This window comes from Pristiophorus japonicus, chromosome 12 (genome assembly GCF_044704955.1).
Source record: "Pristiophorus japonicus isolate sPriJap1 chromosome 12, sPriJap1.hap1, whole genome shotgun sequence".
NCBI lineage: Eukaryota > Metazoa > Chordata > Chondrichthyes > Pristiophoridae > Pristiophorus > Pristiophorus japonicus.
Genome location: NC_091988.1, coordinates 63,183,437 through 63,203,740, shown reverse-complemented (window position 1 = coordinate 63,203,740; position 20,304 = coordinate 63,183,437). Strand labels below are relative to the sequence as shown.

The window sequence follows — 20,304 nt, the reverse complement described above, 5'->3', positions numbered from 1 at the left end:
CAGTCTGAGTGGTTAGGATTCGAGCCCCTGGGCTAGAGAGGGTAAAAATCATTTGGCATCACAGACTCAAAGATACAAGTCGGGAGTGCAAGTCCCACTTCAGGGACTTGAACACAAAATCTAGGCCAACACTCCCAGTGCGGTACCGAGGGAGTGCAGCATTGTTGGAGAGACCCTCTTTCAGATGAGACGCTAAACCAAGGTGGACGTAAAAGATCCCACGGCACTATTTCGAAGGAGAGCAGGGGAGTTCTGGCCAATATTTAATCCCTCAATTAACATCACTAAAACACATTAACAGGTCAGTATCTCATTGCTGTGTGTGGGAGCTTGCTGTGCGCAAATTGGCTGCTGTGTTCCCTACATCACAACAGTGACTACACTTCAAAAGTACTTCAATGGCTGCAAAGCGCTTTGGGACATCTTAAGATCATGAAAGGTGCAATATAAATCAAAGTTAATCTTTCCTTGGTTGCATCTAAAAAACCTGAGTGTACTGTATCTGTCCAACCCCCAATCTCCTTTCTCAACGACTAAGTGTGTTAATAGCAGCCTATTAAAGTCCTTACGCCAGCTGTGTGCCAGTACAAGAGCATGTTACTACAGCAATCAGCTGTCGTGCAGAACTCCAGGGACAGATCATTAGCCTCAACTATCTAATGTAAACATCGCTGTAAAGCTCCCAGCCGCGAAGGAGCCAAAGTCCCAGGTCGAGATGGAAGGCTCCTTCCCCTACACCCCTGTGATCTTCCTGGGCCTGCTTGGGTAGAGGTACTGTGCCCCAGCTCCAGCGCCAGGCGTGGCTTACCCACCCGACACAGCTGGCCAACGCGCGAGAAGGTGGACTTCCCCAGGTGCTGCCCTTCCACGGCCATTTCTCGGAAGAAGAAGTAGATTTTGTCGTCGTCCGGGTTGTCGCTCTCGGGAATCCAGAAGGATCCAACGAACTTGGGGTCTGCACAGAGAAAGACGATTACAAACTTGAAGCAGTTTTGCTTAAAGAAGGTGGGGGCGGGGAGGTGAGAGGAGGTTAGGGTGGAAGGAGCTGACGGTGAGAAGGTGTATGTTGGAAAGTAGTCCCTGCTCCTGTCTTGCTCATCGCTGCATTTAAAGATACAACTGCCGCGGGCCACTAAACCTCGTGCATTTTAAGCTCTCGTCTGCATGTCTAATTGACGACTGGGTCGTGGGCCTGTTTCAGTTCGTTACCCATAACAGCCAATGTTCCCTCTAATTTATTGTTTTGTGCACAGTCCCATTAACTGGCTGCATGGCTCACTCAAATTTTCGCGCATGCTCGGTTCCTTCTATGCGAAAGCCGGCGAGCGGCTTGTGCAGGACCTCCAGACCGCTGTACAGCCACGCAGCTTAGCGGGAACATTGCTGGGTCAGTCGGAGGCAGGTCCATGCCAATCATTCACCACGTGCCCACCCTCTACCAACCTGTCGGGAGGAAAGTGCTGGAGCCCCTCAGGCAGCTGTCAGCACCTGTGGAGAGAGTGGATAGGTTGACGTTTTTGGGGGTGGGCCCTCCTCGGAAGCCCTTTATCGGTTGCACCTTATTGCAAGGGGGTTGGAGTATAAGAGTATGAGTAAGGAAGTCTTGCTACAATTGTACAGGGTCTTGGTGAGACCACACCTGGAGTACTGTGCAGTTTTGGTCTCCTTATCTAAGGAAGGATATGCTTGCCTTGGAGGTGGTACAACCGAGGTTCACTGGGATGAGAGTACTGTCTTATGATGAGAGATTATGTAGATTGGGCCTATGCACTCTGGAGTTTAGAAGAATGAGAGGTGATGTCATTGAAACATACAGGATTCTGAGGGGGATTGACAGGGTAGATGCTGAGAAGTTGTTTCCCCTGACTGGAAGGCCAGTTAAGACTGAGATGAGGAGGAATTTCTTCACTCAGATGGTTGTGACTCTTTGGAATTCTCTGCCCCAGAGGACTGTGGATGCTGAGTCTCTCAATATATTCAAGGCTGAGATCGATAGATTTTTGGGGTCTAGGGGAAGCAAGGGATATGGAAAACGGATGGGAAAGTGGAGTTGAGGGACAAAAGCAGACTCGAGGGGCCGAATGGCCAATCCTGCTCCTATTTCTTATGTTCTTATGGTTGGGTTTGCGGAGGTGCTGGGGGAGGGGGTTGGCTGGAGGGGCGGGGCGGGGGGGGGGGGGCGCGGGGGGAGGAAGGTGGGCGGAGGGGTGGGGGAGGGCGGAGGAGGGGCGGGGCGGGGGGTTGGGGGGATGAAGGGAGGAGGGTGGGTGGAGGGGAGGAGGGGCGGAGGGCTGAGGGAGGGGCAGAGGGTCGGAGGAGAGGGCAGGGGGAGGGGACGGTGGGAGGAGGGGTGGAGGGAGGAAGGTGGGCGGAGGAGGGGGAGGGCGGGGACAGTTGGCACTCACCGTTCAGCCAGCGCGAGTCGTGTTGCTCGGTCCTGATGGAGTGACGGCGCCCGAGGCTGCGGAAGATGGTGAAATCCCGACCCATCAAATCGGTGGCCACGCCGGAGTACAGCTCCTCACCTGAGGGCAGCACACAGGAGGAAACGTTTTACTGGCGGTGCTCTTGGCTATTCTTGTGTGTAATCATCTCTCGACGCTCAGCGCTGGCATTCAACGGTACGCCATAATCGGTCGCCCTCCACCAGAGGAGCTCAGTCGCTGACTTCAAGCTTCGGCCAGGGAGCCTTCCCTCCCCCCCACCGCCCCCCCACTGAGAAATTCGGGCACCCTCCTAGCCTGATTTTCTGACCATTCTGACGTGCGCAGGGAAGGAGCTGGGGCTCCCTGCTGGAACCAATCACTCGGGCAATGATCCCCCCCCCCCCCCACCACTCGTGTCTGTGGGGTGAAGTTCAGCGCATGCCCCCCCCACCCAGAGACTCTGGGCTGTACCCACCCCCACCCACACCCCAACCCCCCCTCCCGCCATCAGCCACACGCAGCGGAGTGACGTTGTACCGTTTTCCCACAATGAGGTCCCGCTCTGGGCACCCAGCACCAGGCACCTCTTGAGATGTGTCTCAGTAATTTATCCTGCAGGTACTGGGCGGTTTCAGGATAAATATGTGGACAAGGAGGGTCATTTGATCCAACCAGAAAAACCGAACCTCGGAGGTGCCGTCTTTCGGATGAGACGTTAAACCGAGGCCCCGTCTGCTCTCTCAGGTGGACGTAATTAATCCCATGGCACTATCTTGAACAAGGGTCGGGGAGTTTTCCCCGGTCTCCTGGCCAATATTTATCCCTCAATCAACATAACAAAAACAGATTATCTGGTCATTACCTCATTGCTGTTTGTGGGAGCTTGCTGTGCGCAAATTGGCTGCTGCATTTCCCACATTATAACAGTAACTGCACACCAAAAGTACTTCATTGGCTGTAAAGCGCTTTGGGACATCCTGAGATTGTGAACGGCGAAATTGAAATGCAAGTTCTTTCTTTCAATGAATCACAGTGCCCCACTGTCCCTTAAATAATTCCAAAGGACTCGGCCCTTTTGCTTCTCGTTTGTACACTTTGGTCCTTCTGAAACGTTGAAGGTGCTGAAGACAGGTGGAGCTGCTGCCATATTTTCCTCAGCGCGGTCCCTGCCAGGCCTCTGACCACAACACTCCCCAACACACAGCCCTCCCAGACTCTTGCCAGGCATTCACCTCCCAGTCCTCCCTCGGAACTCTCCAGTACCCAGAAACCTGAACCCAGTATTCCCTAACAACCACCTACCCAGCGCCTGATCCCAACATTCAGGAACATCTAGACTCCCCACCCGCTCCCCCGAGTACAGATTTTCCCCCATCATTCAGCGCTCCCAGACCCATGATCCAGAGTTCATGACCCTAATCCCAACCCTTGACCTCCACAATTGCTTGGCTCCCGCCTCCGCACTGCCAGACCCATGAGCTTCGAGCCCCAACCCTGGCTCTCCCATCGGCTGCAACTTAGTTACGATGACTCACCGATCAGAATGGAGGTGGACAGGTGTTTGGCATCGTAAGGGCTTCTCCCCTTGCCATCTTCAATCTGGTTGAAGTCAATCCTGAACTGGTGCTCCTGCAGCGAGACACGTGAAGGGACGTTAACCACAGCACAACGAGAGCAGCACAATCATAGAATCATACCGCACAGGAGACCATTCAGCCCATCGTGCCTGTGCTGGCTCTTTGAAAGAGCTCTCCAACTAATCCCACTACCCAGCTTTTTCCCATAACTTTGCCCTTAATTTTTGAGTAATAAGGGAATCAAGGGATATGGAGATAGTGCAGGAAAGTGGCGTTGAGGTCAAAGATCAGCCATGATCTCATTGAATGGCGGAGCAGGCTCAAGGGGCCGAATGTCCCACTCCTGCTCCTAATGCTTATGTTCTTATGACCTTGCATATTAGTCCTCTTCAAGGATATGCCCAATTGCCTTCTGAACGTTTCTAAGGAACTGATTCCACTGTCCTTTCAGATAGTACGTTCCAGATCTCAACAACTCTCCATGTGAAAACAAATCTCCTCATGTCCCCTCTGGTTATTTGCCAATGATTATAAATCTATGACCCACTTTCCAGAGAAAATAGTTTCTCCCCACTAGCTCGATCAAAACCCCTTATAATTTTGAAAACCTCTATTAGGTCTCCCCTTAACCTTTGCAGGAGTAACAAGGAGATCTACCAGAGGACCAGTATCTCCTGTGATTTTTGTTGGTGCAGCACTGCCCATTTAAGGGACTGCACGGCCCATTCAAAATGCCGCACATGTGCAGTTTTGGTATTGAACAGCCGGCACACTGGCTGCGCGGGAACTCCCGTGCAACTTGCAGCGAATGTTGTACAGAACCCCCCCAAAAAAACACATCCCAACCACATACTCTAAATACAATCCAGGTAAAGCTGCAGGAACCAACTCACAGAGCTAGGAAGATGTGGCACTCTTTACTGCTCATTATCACATTACTGTTTGTGGGAGCTTGCTGTGCGCTAATTGGCTGCCGCGTTTCCCACATTACAACAGTGACTGCACTCCAAAAGTACTTCATTGGCTGTAAAGCACTTCTGGATGTGCTGAGGTTGTGAACGGCGCTATATAAATGGAATTACTTTCTTTCTGAAAATAGAACATGTTTTTGGCTAGAACTCCTTTGGAAGAACCTAGGGGGGAATTGCCCCTCGACCCGATTGGGGGCGATAACCTTCTGGGGCCGGGACTTTTATCGCCCGGCCCAGAGACCCTGCGCCCCCACCCCCGACGGGGAATTAGGCCGTGCGCCCCTCGAAGGAAACGGAGCGCTGCCTCCGGCGTTCTGCTTCCTTGGAGGGGCACTCCCGGGGCAGCAGCGTGGCACTGAGTCCAGCGACTCGCTGAGAAGGTCAACACTATGTGGAGCATCCGCGTAACGCTGCCGTACAGCACGCCGCTCGCCTACCATTAATGGGGAGGACCGCTGTGCACTCTGCAGACCCTTCAGTGGCCACCACTGGGACACCTGGAACGTGATCGACCAGCCCAGCACTCAAAGCGGAGTGCCATTTTCAGCCCGATCCAAGTGGTGTCCGACAGATTAAAATGGTGGCCCAGGGTGCTAAAGGCGTGCTTCTGTTGGTGTGGGGCTGGGGTTTGGGGGGCTGAGGTGTGGGGGGGGCTGGGGTTGTCGGGGGCTGCGGTGTGGGGGGGCTGGGGATGTTGGGGGCTGGGGTTGTTGGGGGCTGGGATGTGGGGGGCTGGGGTGTGGGGGGCTGGGATGTGGGGGGCTGCGGTGTGGGGGGCTGCAGTGTGGGGGGCTGGGGTTGTTGGGGAGCTGGGGTGTGGGGGGGCTGGGGTTGTCGGGGGCTGGGGTTGTCGGGGGCTGGGATTGTTGGGGGCTGGGGTGTGGGGGGGCTGGGGTTGTCGGGGGCTGGGGTTGTCGGGGGCTGGGGTTGTTGGGGAGCTGGGGTGTGGGGGGGCTGGGGTTGTCGGGGGCTGGGATTGTTGGGGGCTGGGGTGTGGGGGGGCTGGGGTTGTCGGGGGCTGGGGTTGTTGGGGGCTGGGATGTGGGGGGCTGGGGTGTGGGGGGCTGGGATGTGGGGGGCTGCGGTGTGGGGGGCTGCAGTGTGGGGGGCTGGGGTTGTTGGGGAGCTGGGGTGTGGGGGGCTGGGATGTGGGGGGCTGGGGTGTGGGGGGCTGGGGTGTGGGGGTGCTGCAGTGTGGGGGGCTGGGATGTGGGGGGCTGGGGTGTGGGGGGCTGGGATGTGGGGGGCTGGGGTGTGGGGGGCTGGGATGTGGGGGGCTGGGGTGTGGGGGGCTGGGGTGTGGGGGTGCTGCGGTGTGGGGGGCTGGGATGTGGGGGGCTGGGGTGTGGGGGGCTGGGATGTGGGGGGCTGCAGTGTGGGGGGCTGCAGTGTGGGGGGCTGGGGTTGTTGGTGAGCTGGGGTGTGGGGGGCTGGGGTTGTTGGGAGCTGGGGTGTGGGGGGCTGGGGTTGTTGGGGGCTGGGATTGTTGGGGGCTGGGATTGTTGGGGGCTGGGATTGTTGGGGGCTGGGATTGTTGGGGGCTGGGATTGTTGGGGGCTGGGATTGTTGGGGGCTGGGATTGTTGGGGGCTGGGGTGTGGGGCAGCTGGGGTTGTTGGGGGCTGCAGTGTGGGGGGCTGGGCTCTTGGGGACTGGGGTGTGGGGGGCTGCGGTGTGGGGGGCTGGGATTGTTGGGGGCTGGGGTGTGGGGGGGGCTGGGGTGTGGGGGGGGCTGGGGTGTGGGGGGGGGCTGGGGTTGTTGGGGGCTGCGGTTGTTGGGGGCTGCGGTGTGAGGGGCTGGGGTTGTTGGGGGCTGCGGTGTGAGGGGCTGGGGTTGTTGGGGGCTGCGGTGTGAGGGGCTGCGGTTGTTGGGGGCTGGGATTGTTGGGGGCTGGGGTGTGGGGGGGGCTGGGGTGTGGGGGGGGCTGGGGTTGTTGGGGGCTGCAGTGTGGGGGACTGGGGTGTGGGGGGCTGGGGTTGTTGGGGGCTGGGGTTGTTGGGGGCTGCGGTGTGGGGGGCTGGGGTTGTTGGGGGCTGCGGTTGTTGGGGGCTGGGATTATTGGGGGCTGGGATTGTTGGGGGCTGGGGTCTGGGGGACTGGGGTGTGGGGGGACTGGGGTGTGGGGGGGCTGGGATTGTTGAGGGCTGGAATTGTTGGGGGCTGGGATTGTTGGGAGCTGGGATTGTTGGGGGCTGGGATTGTTGGGAGCTGGGATTGTTGGGGGCTGGGGTCTGGGGGGCTGGGCTCTGGGGGGCTGCGGTGTGGGGGACTGGGGTGTGGGGGGGCTGGGGTGTGGGGGGGCTGGGGCTGTTGGGGGCTGGGGTGTAGGGGGCTGGGCTCTGGGGGACTGCGGTGTGGGGGGCTGCAGTGTGGGGGGGTGTGGAGGGGCTGGGGCTGTCGGGGGCTGGGATGTGAGGGGCTGTGCTCTACTCTCTCCCACAGCAGCACCCACCCACGAATGCGGCCCCGGGGTGCAGTTACCGCAGCCTCGAGGCAGACGGTTGTCGGGGCCGGAGAAAGGCGCAGAGCTTCGATGAAAGGAAACAGCAGGAGGAGGAGAAATGGAAATTAAAAAGCAAAAATCGAGCCACCTGGACTATATTCAAGGGACTGGGGCAATCTGGGTTTAATATAATAATGAGTAGATGGTTCTGGTACCCATCAGGAATGTTCCTCGAGCTGACTTGGATGGAAGTAAATGGTTCTGGAATCCGTCAATTTAATCCCGAGACATCAGAGTGACAATTTTCTCTGTTTTCCTGTCAGTCTCCTCTCTATCGTTGATGTAGAGGCTCGCCACATTGAAAGTGCTTTTATTAAGTGACCACTTGTGTCTGTTTACACTATTGTGCTCTCCGGGGTTTCTTGACTGCTGCACATCAGAGTCATAGAATGATACAGCACAGAAGGAGGCCATTCGGCCCATCATGCCTGTGCCCACTCTTTGGTAGAGCTTCCCATTAGCCCCACTCCCCCCTGCGCTTTCCCTGCAAATTTGTTTCCCTTCAAGTATTTATCCAATTCTCTTGTGAAAGTTATTATTGAATCTGCTTCCACCGCCTTTTCAGGCAGTGCATTTCCGATCATGACACTTCGCTGTGTTAAAAAGAAAAATGTTTCCTGATGTTACCTCTGGTTCTTTTGCCAATCACCTTTAATCTGTGCCCTGTGGTTACTACCCCTCCTGCCCCAGTTTCTCCTTATTTACTCTATCAAAACCCTTCCTGATTTTGCACACCTCTATCGAATCTCCCCTTCACCTTATCCACTCGCCGGTGCTCTTGCTTGAACTGCGCGGGGGTCTCTGGGCGTTGCTGGCCCCTGACCCCAGTGTCCCTGGCACCTGACCCCAGCGTCCCTGGTACCTATCCCCAGCACATCCCTGGCACCTGACCCCAGCGTCCCTGGTACCTAGCCCCAGCACATCCCTGGCCCCTGACCCCAGCGTCCCTGGCACCTGACCCCTGAACCCAGCGTCGCTGGTACCTGTCCCCAGCACATCCCTGGCACCTGTCCCCGGCGTCCCCGACCTCTGACGCCCCTGGCACCTTACCCCAGTGTCCCTGGCCCCTGACCCCAACGCCCCTGGCCCCTGACCCCAGTGTCCCTGGCGAAGCGGCACTTGTGGGCAACCGTTGCCCATGGCGACACTCACTCCACTAGCCCCACCCTGAAGCTAATGCCATCTGAAGGGTGGTCAGTTATCGGGCAATGCCAGATATCACATTCAGCTAATCGATGCTAATGCGGCCCGCTTGGTGAGACGAGCTTTATCCGCACCACCCACCAGCTCGCTTTAAAGCCCGATGTTAAAACCTCTTCGCCTCTCTCTCCTCCTTTAAGCCACTCCTTAAAACCTACCTCTTTGACCAAGCCTCTCCAAATATCTCCTTATGATGGCTCGGTGTCAAATTTTGTCTGATTTCGCTCCTGTGAAGCACCTTGGGATGCTTTACTATGTAAAAGATGCTATATAAATGCAAGTTGTTGTTGACGTCACCAGATTTGCCTCTTTTTTTTTTGAAGGTTGGCATGCAGGTACAGCAGGCGGTTAAGAAAGCAAATGGCATGTTGGCCTTCATAGCGAGGGGATTTGAGTACAGGGGCAGGGAGGTGTTGCTACAGTTGTACAGGACCTTGGTGAGGCCACACCTGGAGTATTGTGTACAGTTTTGGTCTCCTAACCTGAGGAAGGACATTCTTGCTATTGAGGGAGTGCAGCGAAGGTTCACCAGACTGATTCCCGGGATGGCGGGACTGACCTATCAAGAAAGACTGGATCAACTGGGCTTGTATTCACTGGAGTTCAGAAGAATGAGAGGGGACCTCATAGAAACGTTAAAAATTCTGATGAGTTTAGACAGGTTAGATGCAGGAAGAATGTTCCCAATGTTGGGGAAGTCCAGAACCAGGGGTCACAGTCTGAGGATAAGGGGTAAGCCATTTAGGACCGAGATGAGGAGAAACTTCTTCACCTAGAGAGTGGTGAACCTGTGGAATTCTCTATCACAGAAAGTTGTTGAGGCCAATTCACTAAATATATTCAAAAAGGAGTTATATGAAGTCCTTACTACTAGGGGGATCAAGGGGTATGGCGAGAAAGCGGGAATGGGGTACTGAAGTTGCATGTTCAGCCATGAACTCATTGAATGGTGGTGCAGGCTAGAAGGGCCGAATGGCCTACTCCTGCACCTATTTTCTATGTTTCCATGTTTTTTCAAAGCAGGTGTCACCTGTTTGATCGAAGATCCCCGCCTACATTACGGACAAGGAACTCCTGCACATTCAGGAATAGCAGTGATATTTAGCGGGAAAAAAACGAGAGAGCGCGGAAGCCAAGAGCAGTGGGGACAATTCCACAGGAAAGTCAGCTGGTGTCCTGATCCCTCACCCGAATGGCCATTCACCAAGTGTAAGCCCAGGCAGTGAAGACTGATGTGGCATTTGACCGTACAGGGCAATCACATCACAGGGTAGCGATCAGAAGAAAGCACCTTGGCAGGTTAATCTCCTCCTGAGCCCAAGGGCAACATTGCCAGCTGTAGCACCCAACATAATGACTGAAGCTCGACACCATCCAGGACAAAGCAGGCCGCTTGATTGGCAGCCCATCCACCACCTTAAACATTCACTCCCTCCACCACCGGTGCACTGTGGCTGCAGTGTGTACCATCTACAAGATGCACTGAAGCAACAGGCCAAGGTTTCTTCGGCAGCACCTCCCAAACCCGCGAACTCTACCACCTAGATGGACAAGGGCAGCAGGTGCATGGGAACACCATCACCTCCAGGTTCCCCTCCAAGTCACACACCATCCTGACTTGGAAATATATCGGCGGTTCCTTCATCCTTGCTGGGTCAAAATCCTGGAACTTCCTCCCTAATAGCACTGTGGGAGCATCTTCACCACACGGACTGCAGCGGTTCAAGAAGGTGGCTCACCACCACCTTCTCAAGGGCAATTAGGGATGGGCAATAAATGCTGGTCTTGCCAGCAATGCCCACATTCCAAGAACGAATAAATAAAAAATCAGCCAAGCCCAGGGATTGAACCTGGGAGCTTCTCGCAGGCATGGCTCAGTACTGTACCGAATGGGGCCTTTACCCACTCGACCATTGAGGGAGCTGCACCAGAGCTTATGGTTCCATGAGGCTGGACTGGGCCTGAGCCTGCGTCCCAGGGATGAAAGCAGCAGTCCTCAAACTGCTTGCACTAATCCCACCAGAGCTTTGGGTTGGTTTCCCGCTAATGATTTGCACAATTTGTCACAGCCTCTGATACTGACAATTGCTACCACATTTTCAGGTGTGGTTTATTGTAGGACCATAAAACCAACTGAGCATTTGGGATCCTTGTGTTGCAGGCTCTTTGCGTTATTTGCTCTACATCATATTGTCCATCTGGCTTCGCCTCAAAGTTAGATGGTCGTGGGTTCAAATCCCACTCCAGAGATTTGAACACCTAATCCAGGCTCACGTTCCCAGTGCAGTGCGGAGGGAGGGAGTGCTGCACTGTTGGAGGTACTATCTTTCGGTTAAACAAAGGCCCCCGTCTGCCCTCTCAGATGGACGTAAAAGATCCCATGACTCCATTCAAAGAGCAGAGTAACTCTCCGGTGATTGGCCAATGTTTATCCCACAACCAACATCACTGAAGAAGAAATGAGCTGGTCATTATCACATTGTTTTTCTGTGGAACCTTGCTGTGCGCAAATTGGCTGCTGCGTTTCCCACATTACAACAGTGACAGCACTTCAAAAGCACTTAAATGGCTGTAAAACGCTTTGGGATGTCCTGCGGCAGAGAGAGGCACTATATAAATGCAAGTTCTTTCTTTAAACAGAACATAGTAAACCAATCCTTGTAATGACAGACAAGACGCCTTAATGAAATACTTGGGCGGCATAACTATAGTCATCCTAAAAATATTATGGCAGTTACAGGCACGTTTGTTTGCTCAACATCGTTGTGCAGTGCCCTAGGTATGTAATGGGTGAGTTGCACAGCAGACATATTATTTGGCTATAAAGGGAGGAAGGTAGCACAGATTCTGACACTTGTCAAATAGCTGGTGAAAAGCTGAGGACAATGTGAGTCATTGTTCTCCCCTTCACAAATTTCCTTGCCTCATCTCAGCAAGCTGCTGAGGGTTTGACTGAATACCCAAGCTACAAAGCGAATTGAATCGCATGTTGGGTTCATTTTAGTTCATTCACAAGCGTCATGTGTCAACCTTTTGGGTTGTCAACTGGGTGGGGGGCCAAATGAACATGGTGAACCTGCACAGCAGCCAGCAAGGGGGCCAGAGTGGTACAGGAACCCAGTTAAATTAGCCTTGGCAATGCTTTGGATTACTTTCGTAATGGGTATTCTCTGATCCTCACACAAGTAAAAGCATCCAGCCATCTGTGAGGGGATTTGGGGAGGGATTGGAAGACATCCAGTTCTATAGCGCCTTTCACGACCACCAGACGTCTGTCTCAAAGCGCTTTACAGCCAATGAAGTACTTTTGGAGTGTAGTCACTGCTGTAATGTGGAAACGTGGCAGCCAATTTGCACACAGCAAGCTCCCACAAACAGCAATGTGCTCATGACCAGATAATCTGTTTTTGTTATGTTGATTGAGGGATAAATATTGGCCAGGACACCGTGGATAACTCCCTGCTCTTCTTCGAAATAGTGCCATGGAATCTTTTACATCCACCTGAGAGGGCAGACAGGGCCTCGGTTTAACATCTCATCTGAAAGACAGCACCTCTGACAGTGCAGCACTCCCTCAGCACTGCACTGGGAGCGGCAGCCAAGATTTTTGTGCTCAAGTTCCTGGAGTGGGACTTGAATCCACAACCTTCTGACTCAGAGGCGAGTGTGCTGCCCACAAGCCACAGCTCGCACTAGACAGAGAAAATTTGAGAGAAATGGCTTCCGAGAAAGAGGGAGAGTGAGCAACAAAGAAAGAGAGAGAAAGAAAGCGGGCGAGAGAAAGTGAGAGGAAGAGAGAGAGCGAACCCCTGCTGTAAATAACTAAGTCATCATCATCATCATCATAGGCAGTCCCTCGGAATTGAGGAAGACTTGCTTCCATTCTAAAATTTGAGTCCTTAGGTGACTGTACAGTCCAATACGAGAAACACAGTCCATGTCACAGGTGGAACACAAAGTCATTGAAGGACAGGGTCGGTGGGGAGTCTGGTTTCCCTTCCACTGGCTGCGCTTGGTTTTCTGCATGCTCTCAGCGACGAGACTCGAAATGCACAGCACCCTCCCGGATGCACTTCCTCCACGTAGGGCGGTCTTTGGCCAGGGACTCCCAGGTGTCAGTGGGGATGTTACACTTTATCAGGGAGACTTTGAAGGTGTCCTTGTAACATTTCCTCTGCCCACCTTTGGCTCATTTGCCCTGAAGGAGTTCAGAGTAGAGCGTTTGCTTTGGGAGTCTCGTGTCTGGCATGCGAACAATGTGGCCTGCCCAGCGGAGCTGATCAAGTGTGTTCAATGCTGGAGATGTTGGCCTGGTTGAGGACGCTAACGTTGGTACGTCTGTCCTCCCAGGGGATTTGTAGGATCTTGCGGAGACATCGTTGGTGGTATTTCTCCAACGACTTGAGGTGTCTACTGTACATGGTCCATGAGTCTGAGTCATACAGGAGGGCGAGTATTACTACAGCCCTGTAGACCATGAGCTTGGTGGAAGATTTGAAGGCCTGGTCTTCAAACATTCTTTTCCTCAGGCAGTCAAAGGCTGAACTGGTGTACTGAAGGCGGTGTTGAATCTCATCATCAATGTCTGCTCTTGTTGATAAGAGGCTCCCAAGGTATGGGAAATGGTCCACGTTGTCCAGGGCCGCACCGCGCATCTTGATGACTGGGGGGCAGTGCTGAGCAGCGTGGACAGGCTGGTGGAGGACCTTTGTCTTACTGATGTTTAGTGTAAGGCCTATGCTTTCATTCGCCTCAGTAAATATGTTGACTATGACTTGGAGTTCAGCCTCTGTATGTGCGCAGATGCAGGCGTCGTCCACATACTGTAGCTCAACGACAGAGGTTGGGATGGTCTTGGACCTGGCCTGGAGACCAGTAAGACATCTCTGGTTGAGTTCCTCAGGGGAGATTCCAGGCCCAACTCTCTTTTAATGCTCCAATGCTGGACCTTGCCTTCATCAGATCAGAAGTGGGGATGTTCGCTGATGATTGCACAGTGTTCAGTGCCATTCGCAACTCCTCAGATAATGGAGCAGTCCATGCCCACATGCAGCAAGACCTGGACGACATTCAGGCTTGGGCTCGTAAGTGGCAAGTAACATTTGAATCACACAAGTGCCAGGCAATGACCAACTCCAACAAGCGAGAGTCTAACCACCACCCTTGACATTCAATGGCACTTCCATCGCCGAATCCCCCAACATCCACATCTTGGGGGTCACCATTGACCAGAAACTTAACTGGACCAGCCACATAAATACTGTGGCAACAAGAGTGGGTCAGAGGCTGGGTATTCTGTGGCGAGTGCCTCACCTCTTGACTCCTCCCAAAGCCTTTCCACCATCTACAAGGCACAAGTCAGGAGTGTGATAGAATACTCTCCACTTGCCTGGATGAGTGCAGCTCCAACAACTCTCAAGATGCTCGACACCATCCAGGACAAAGCAGGCCACTTGATTGGTGCCCCATCCACCACCTTCAACATTCACTCCCTCCACCACCGACGCACCATGGCTGCAGTCTACAAGATGCACTGCAGCAACTCGCCAAGGCTTCGCCAAACCCGCGAACTCTACCACCTAGATGGACAAGGGCAGCAGGGGCATGGGAACACCACCACCTGCAAGTCGCACATTATCCTGACTTAGAAATTTATCGGCATTCCTTCATAGTTGCTGGGTCAAAATCCTGGAACTCCCTCTCTAAACACTGTGGGAGCACCTTCACCACATGGACTGCAGCGGTTCAAGAAGGTGGCAGCTCACCACCACCTTCTTGAGGGCAATTAGGGATGGGCAATAAATGCTGGTCTCTTCAGCGATGCCCATATCCCAGGAATAAATCGATTTTGTTTAAAGTGAGATATGAAGAAACCAGGCTTTATTTATCAATGAGTTCACGGATGGTATTTCTATAGTTATACATGGAGAGTAGATGATAGACATCTACCTAAACAAGCTTTTGTCTGGCAACCTGATGCCATAAGGCTCCTTGGCAGACTGAGGACTAATGCACAGAACAATCTTTAGTGGTTCAAATTCCACTATAGAACCCTGAACACGCAGGGCTCGAAAAATTTGAGACAATGTCACCACCTGAGTGCTGTTTTTACATAAGAACATAAGAAATAGGAGCAGGAGTAGGCCATATTGCCCCTCGAGCCTGCTCCGCCATTTAATACGACCATGGTTGACCCTATCATGGATTCGGGTCCACTTCCCTGCCCGCTCCCCATACCCCCTTATTCCCTTATCGGTTAAGAAACTGTCTTAAATTTATTCAATGTCCCAGCTTCCACAGCTCTCTGAGGCACAGAATTCCACAGATTTACAACCCTCTGAGAGAAGAAATTCCTCCTCATCTCAATTTTAAATGGGCAGCCCCTTATTCTAAGATTATGCCCCCTCGTTCTAGTCTCCCCCATCAGTGGAAACATCCTCTCTGCATCCACCTTGTCAGGCCCCTTCATAATCTTATACGTTTCGATAAGATCACCTCTCATTCTTCTGAATTACAATGAGTAGAGGCCCAACCTACTCAACCTTTCCTCATAAGTCAACCCCCTCATCTCTGGAATCAACCAAGTGAACCTTCTCTGAACTGTCTCCAAAGCAAGTATATCCTTTCTTAAATATGGAACCCAAAACTGCACGCAGTATTCCAGGTGTGACCTCACTAATACCCTGTACAACTGTAGCAAGCCTTCCCTGCTTCTATACTCCACCCCCTTTGCAATAAAGGCCAAGATTCCATTGGCCTTCCTGATCACTTGCTGTACCTGCATACTATCCTTTTGTGTTTCATGCACCAGGACCCCCAGGTGCTGCTGTACTGCGGCACTTTGCAATCTTTCTCCATTTAAATAATAACTTGTTCTTCGATTTTTTTTCTGCCAAAGTGCATCATCATCATAGGCAGTCCTTCAAAATAGAGGAAGACTTGCTTCCATTCTAAAAGTGAGTTCTTAGGTGACTCAACAGTCCAATTACAGTCTCTGTGACAGGTGGGACAGTCAGTGGTTGAAGGAAAGGGTGGGTGGGACTGGTTTGCTGCGCGTTCCTTCTGCTGCCTGCACTTTGTTTTCTGCGTGCTCTCGCCGATGAGGTTCGAGGTGCTCAGCGCCCTCCCGGATGCACTTCCTCCACTTAGGGCGGTCTTTGGCCAGGGACTCCAAGGTGTCAGTGGGGATGTTGCACTTTATCAGGGAGGCTTTGAGGGTGTCCTTGTAACGTTTCCTCTGTCCACCTTCCAGCTGGACCCTCGCTTCTCGCTCCCCACGGACGACTCAGCTGCACCAAGCGACTCCCGGCGATCTCAAAGTGCATGACCTCACACTTTCCAACATTATGCTCCTTCTGCCACATTTTTGCCCACTCACTTAGCCTGTCTATGTCCTTTTGCAGATTTTGTGTGCCCTCCTCACACATTGTTTTTCCTCCCATCTTTGTATCATCAGCAAACTTGGTTACGTTACACTCAGTCCCTTCATCCAAATCATTAATATAGATTGTAAATAGTTGGGGTCCCAGCACTGATCCCTGTGGCACCCCACTAGTTACTGATTGCCAACCCGAGAATAAACCATTTATCCCGACTCTCTGTTTTCTGTTAGCGGTGGGCGTTAGGCACGGCCTCAAAGTCTTAAATTCAGTTTTAACGCCCAAAGATGAGAGAACAGCGCTAAAAAGTGGCGTTGCACACTCATCCTGGGACGGAAGCTCAGGAGGCCGACTGAATTTCCCGATGGGAGGCTTCCGTCACGTTAGAAAAAAAACAGGAAGAAAAAAAAGAACTAAAACTTCTCTGATCCACACACACACATCCCCACTCTTAAAATTAATGAAAACATGCAGAAATAAATAAAGAGAAAAACGTACCTTTCTTTCTGGGCGATTCCGCCCAAGAACCGCTCTTTATCCATCACTTTTTTCAAGCTGTACGGCAGCCATACAAAGCAAATATCGCAACAGATGCATCAAATAGGCGTGTTACGCTGGATGAGGTCACCACGCGGGTGACGTTAGCCAGTGCAGCTTTGCCTCTTGGCACCTCTGCCAAGGAGCCGACTGAATTTAGGGCGTGGCTTCGACCCCGCTTACCGTCGACAGTAGGCCTTTGCTGCCCGTTTGCCACTTCTTGTGCGCGGTAACAGGCGGCGTCCACAACCGAATTTCGACCCCATAATCTAGGTTGATACTTCAACAACGACTTGTATTTATATAGTGCCTTTAATGTAGTAAAACTTCCCAAAATGCTTCATAGGAACGTTATCAAACAAAATTTGACACCAAGCCAGGAAAGGAGATGTTAGGGCAGGTGACCAAAAGCTTGGTCAAAGAGGTAGGTTTTAAGGAGCATCTTAAAGGAGGAGAGAGACAGAGGTTTAGTGAGGGAATGCCAGTGCTTTGGGCCTGGACAGTTGAAGGCACAGCTGCCAATGGTGGAGTGATGAAAAACAGTGATGCACAAGAGGCCTGAATTGGAGGAGTGCAGAGATTTCAGAGGGTTGTAGGGCTGGAGGAGCTTACAGAGATAGAGGGGTGAATCCATGGAGGGATTTGTAAACAGGGATGAGAATTTTACATTCTTCAGTGCGCAACTGAGGGAGGTATCATCTTGTGTAGATATAAAAGATCCCATGGCATTATTTGAAGAGGAGCAAGCAAGTTTTCCCCGTGTCCTGGCCAACATTTATCCCTCAACCAACAACACTATAAACCAAAATGTGGTCATTTGTTTCATTGCTGCTTGTGCGACCTTGCTGTGTGCAAATTGGCACATTTCCCTACATTACAACAGTGACTACAAAAGTACTTCATTGACATTAAAGTGCTTTGGGACTTGCTGAGCTCTTTGTGAGCTATAAACAAGGATGCTCTCATCCTCATACCAGCAACATCATCATTTCTCAGTGTGTCTATATGAAACAATTTGCTTGTTCCTTATGACGTTTTTTTTTAATTCGTTCCTGGCAAGGCCAGCATTTATTGCCCATCCCTAATTGCCCTCGAGAAGGTGGTGGTGAGCCGCCTTCTTGAATCACTGCAGTCCGTGTGGTGAAGGTTTTCCCACAGTGCTGTTAGGGACGGAGTTCCAGGATTCTGACCCAGCGATGATGAAGGATCCAAGTCAGGATGGTGTGTGATTGGAGGGGAACTTGGAGGTGGTGCTGTTCCCATGCGCCTGCTGCCCTTGTCCTTCTAGGTGGTAGAGCTCGCGGGTTTGTGAGGTGCTGCCAAAGAAGCCTTGGCGAGTTGCTGCAGTGCATCTTGTAGATAGTACACACTGCAGCCACAGTGCGCTGGTGGTGGAGGGAGTGAATGTTGAAGATGGTGGATGAGCTGCCAATCAATGTCCTGAGAGTTGCTGGAGCTGCACTCATTCAGGCAAGTGGAGAGTATTCCATCACACTCCTGACTTGTGCCTTGTAGATGGTGGAAAGGCTTTGGGGAGTCAGGAGGTTCGCCACATTTGGAGGGAGAGGTCCAGGATGAAATGGAGGTGGGCAAATTAGACAGAGGAGGGGCAGGAGAGAAAGAAGAGTCCAGACAAACAGTTGGCCTTGGTGCCTCAATACACAGTTAGGCATCACACCCAACCAATGGGCAAGTGTCCCAGGCGGCAGTGTGCATTCCCAGAATCTGCCATGGTGCACCTGCTTTTAAGGTTGGGACTTCCTTTGCCCTCATTGCTGGTATCTTCCTTTCATACTTTCACAGCTGCTGCAGAATCTGCCCTTGGAACTTGGTATCGAAAACTCGTCTTACTTTGTCTGGCGCTTTCTTCTCAATATAATTGCCTTTGGCAATAGTAATAGAGTAATGTAGTAATAGAGTCAGGATGGTCAGTGAGAGTGGGATCAGGGTGAGGGTTAGGATCAGGGTTGGGGTCAGGATCGGGGTCATGGTTATAGTTAGGGTTAGGGTCAGGGTTGGGGTCAGCAACGGGGTCAGGATCAGGGTCATGGTTAGGATTGGGATCATCATCGGGTTCATGGTGGGGGTCATGGTGAGGGTCAGGGTCACTGTCAGGGATGTCAATGCGACTGGCATTGGGTCAGGACAGCCGATGGGACCAGAATCAAGCTTAGGGATGTCAGATGGAGCGGGATTAGTGTCAGAGGGAATAGATTAGGATCAGTGGGAATGGGATTAGGGTCAGTGGGAATGGGATTAGGGTCAGTGGGAATGGGATTAATGTCAGTGGGATTGGGATTAGGGTCAGTGGGAGTGGATTAGGGTCAGTGGGATTAAGATTAGGGTCAGTGGGATTAAGATTAGGGTCAGTGGGATTGGGATTAGGGTCAGTGGGAGTGGATGAGCATCAGTGGGATTAATCTTAAGGTCAGTGGGATTGGGATTAGGGTCAGTGGGATTGGGATTAGGGTCAGTGGGATTGAGATTAGGGTCAGTGGGAGTGGATTAGGGTCTGGGAGTGGATTGGCGTCAGTGGGATTGGGATTAGGGTCAGTGGGATTGAGATTAAGGTCAGTGGAATTGGGATTAGGGTCAGTGGGATTGGGATTAGGGTCAGTGGGATTGGGATTAGGGTCAGTGGGAATGGGATTAATGTCAGTGGGAGTGGATTAGGGTCAGTGGGATTGGGATTAGGATCAGTGGGAATGGGATTAATGTCAGTGGGAGTGGATTAAGGTCAGTGGGATTGAGATTAAGGTCAGTGGGATTGGGAATAGGGTCAGTGGGATTGGGAATAGGGTCAGTGGGAGTGGATTAGGGTCAGTGGGAGTGGATTAGGGTCAGTGGGATTGGGATTAAGGTCAGTTGGAGTGGATTAGGGTCAGTGGGATTGGGATTAGGATCAGCGGGATTGGGAATCGGGTCAGTGGGAGTGGATTAGCGTCGGTGGGAGTAGAATTAGGACAAGGCACTCATTTTATCCAGTTTAAGGAAAGAATGTTAAATATTCCTGACAGGATTGGAACCTAACTCCGTCTTGCTGCCGCTCAACCTTTGGGAACACTCTGACTGGATGATGGTCGTTGTGGAAATTCACTAGATCCACTTTACAACTGGAAGCGCCTGATAGCCAGGAGGTGGAGAGATCACAGCAGAAGCACTGAGGTCAGAAACACCCAGATCAGCAGCAAAGCAGCTGCCAACAGCAACACACACACTGCACTCTGGAATGCATCAGTTGCATAATCACAAGCATGTGCTTTATCTATCTATATATATATATATGTACATATACACCCATCCAGATAAACATGGAGAGCAGCACATAGACACATACCACATACATCACTCACATACACACACTCACATACACTCACTCACATACCACATACATCACTCACATACCACACATACATGCACTCACATACACACACTCACATATACTCACATACATCACTCACATACCACATACATGCACTCACATACACACACTCACATATCACATACATCACTCACACATACCACATAAACATTATTGCACACAATGCAGACATGCGCAGATCCACATGCACATGTGCGTGAGGACGCACTAACTGCATTTTGATCGTCCTTTAAAGCACCACTTTACACAGATTGCCTTGGGGTGCCAGGTCCTAAAGGATAAACATCTGTGCTAAAATTTGTCATTATTATTACGAATCGCCTCAGTTC

The 20,304-nt window shown here is 52.1% G+C and overlaps 1 protein-coding gene across 3 annotated transcripts in view; it reads right to left on the bottom strand.

The window, feature by feature from the left end:
* The window catches only part of sema3b (sema domain, immunoglobulin domain (Ig), short basic domain, secreted, (semaphorin) 3B), a 393,889-nt gene that overhangs the window by 42,108 nt on the left and 331,477 nt on the right, over positions 1-20,304 (bottom strand). For all 3 annotated transcript variants that reach the window (XM_070895588.1, XM_070895586.1, XM_070895587.1), the window contains exons 6-8: positions 3,962-4,055; positions 2,406-2,525; positions 813-955 (exon numbers count right to left, since the gene is read on the bottom strand). In XM_070895588.1, the coding sequence (XP_070751689.1) occupies positions 813-955; positions 2,406-2,525; positions 3,962-4,055 (357 nt within the window). The remainder of the gene's footprint in view (positions 1-812; positions 956-2,405; positions 2,526-3,961; positions 4,056-20,304) is intronic.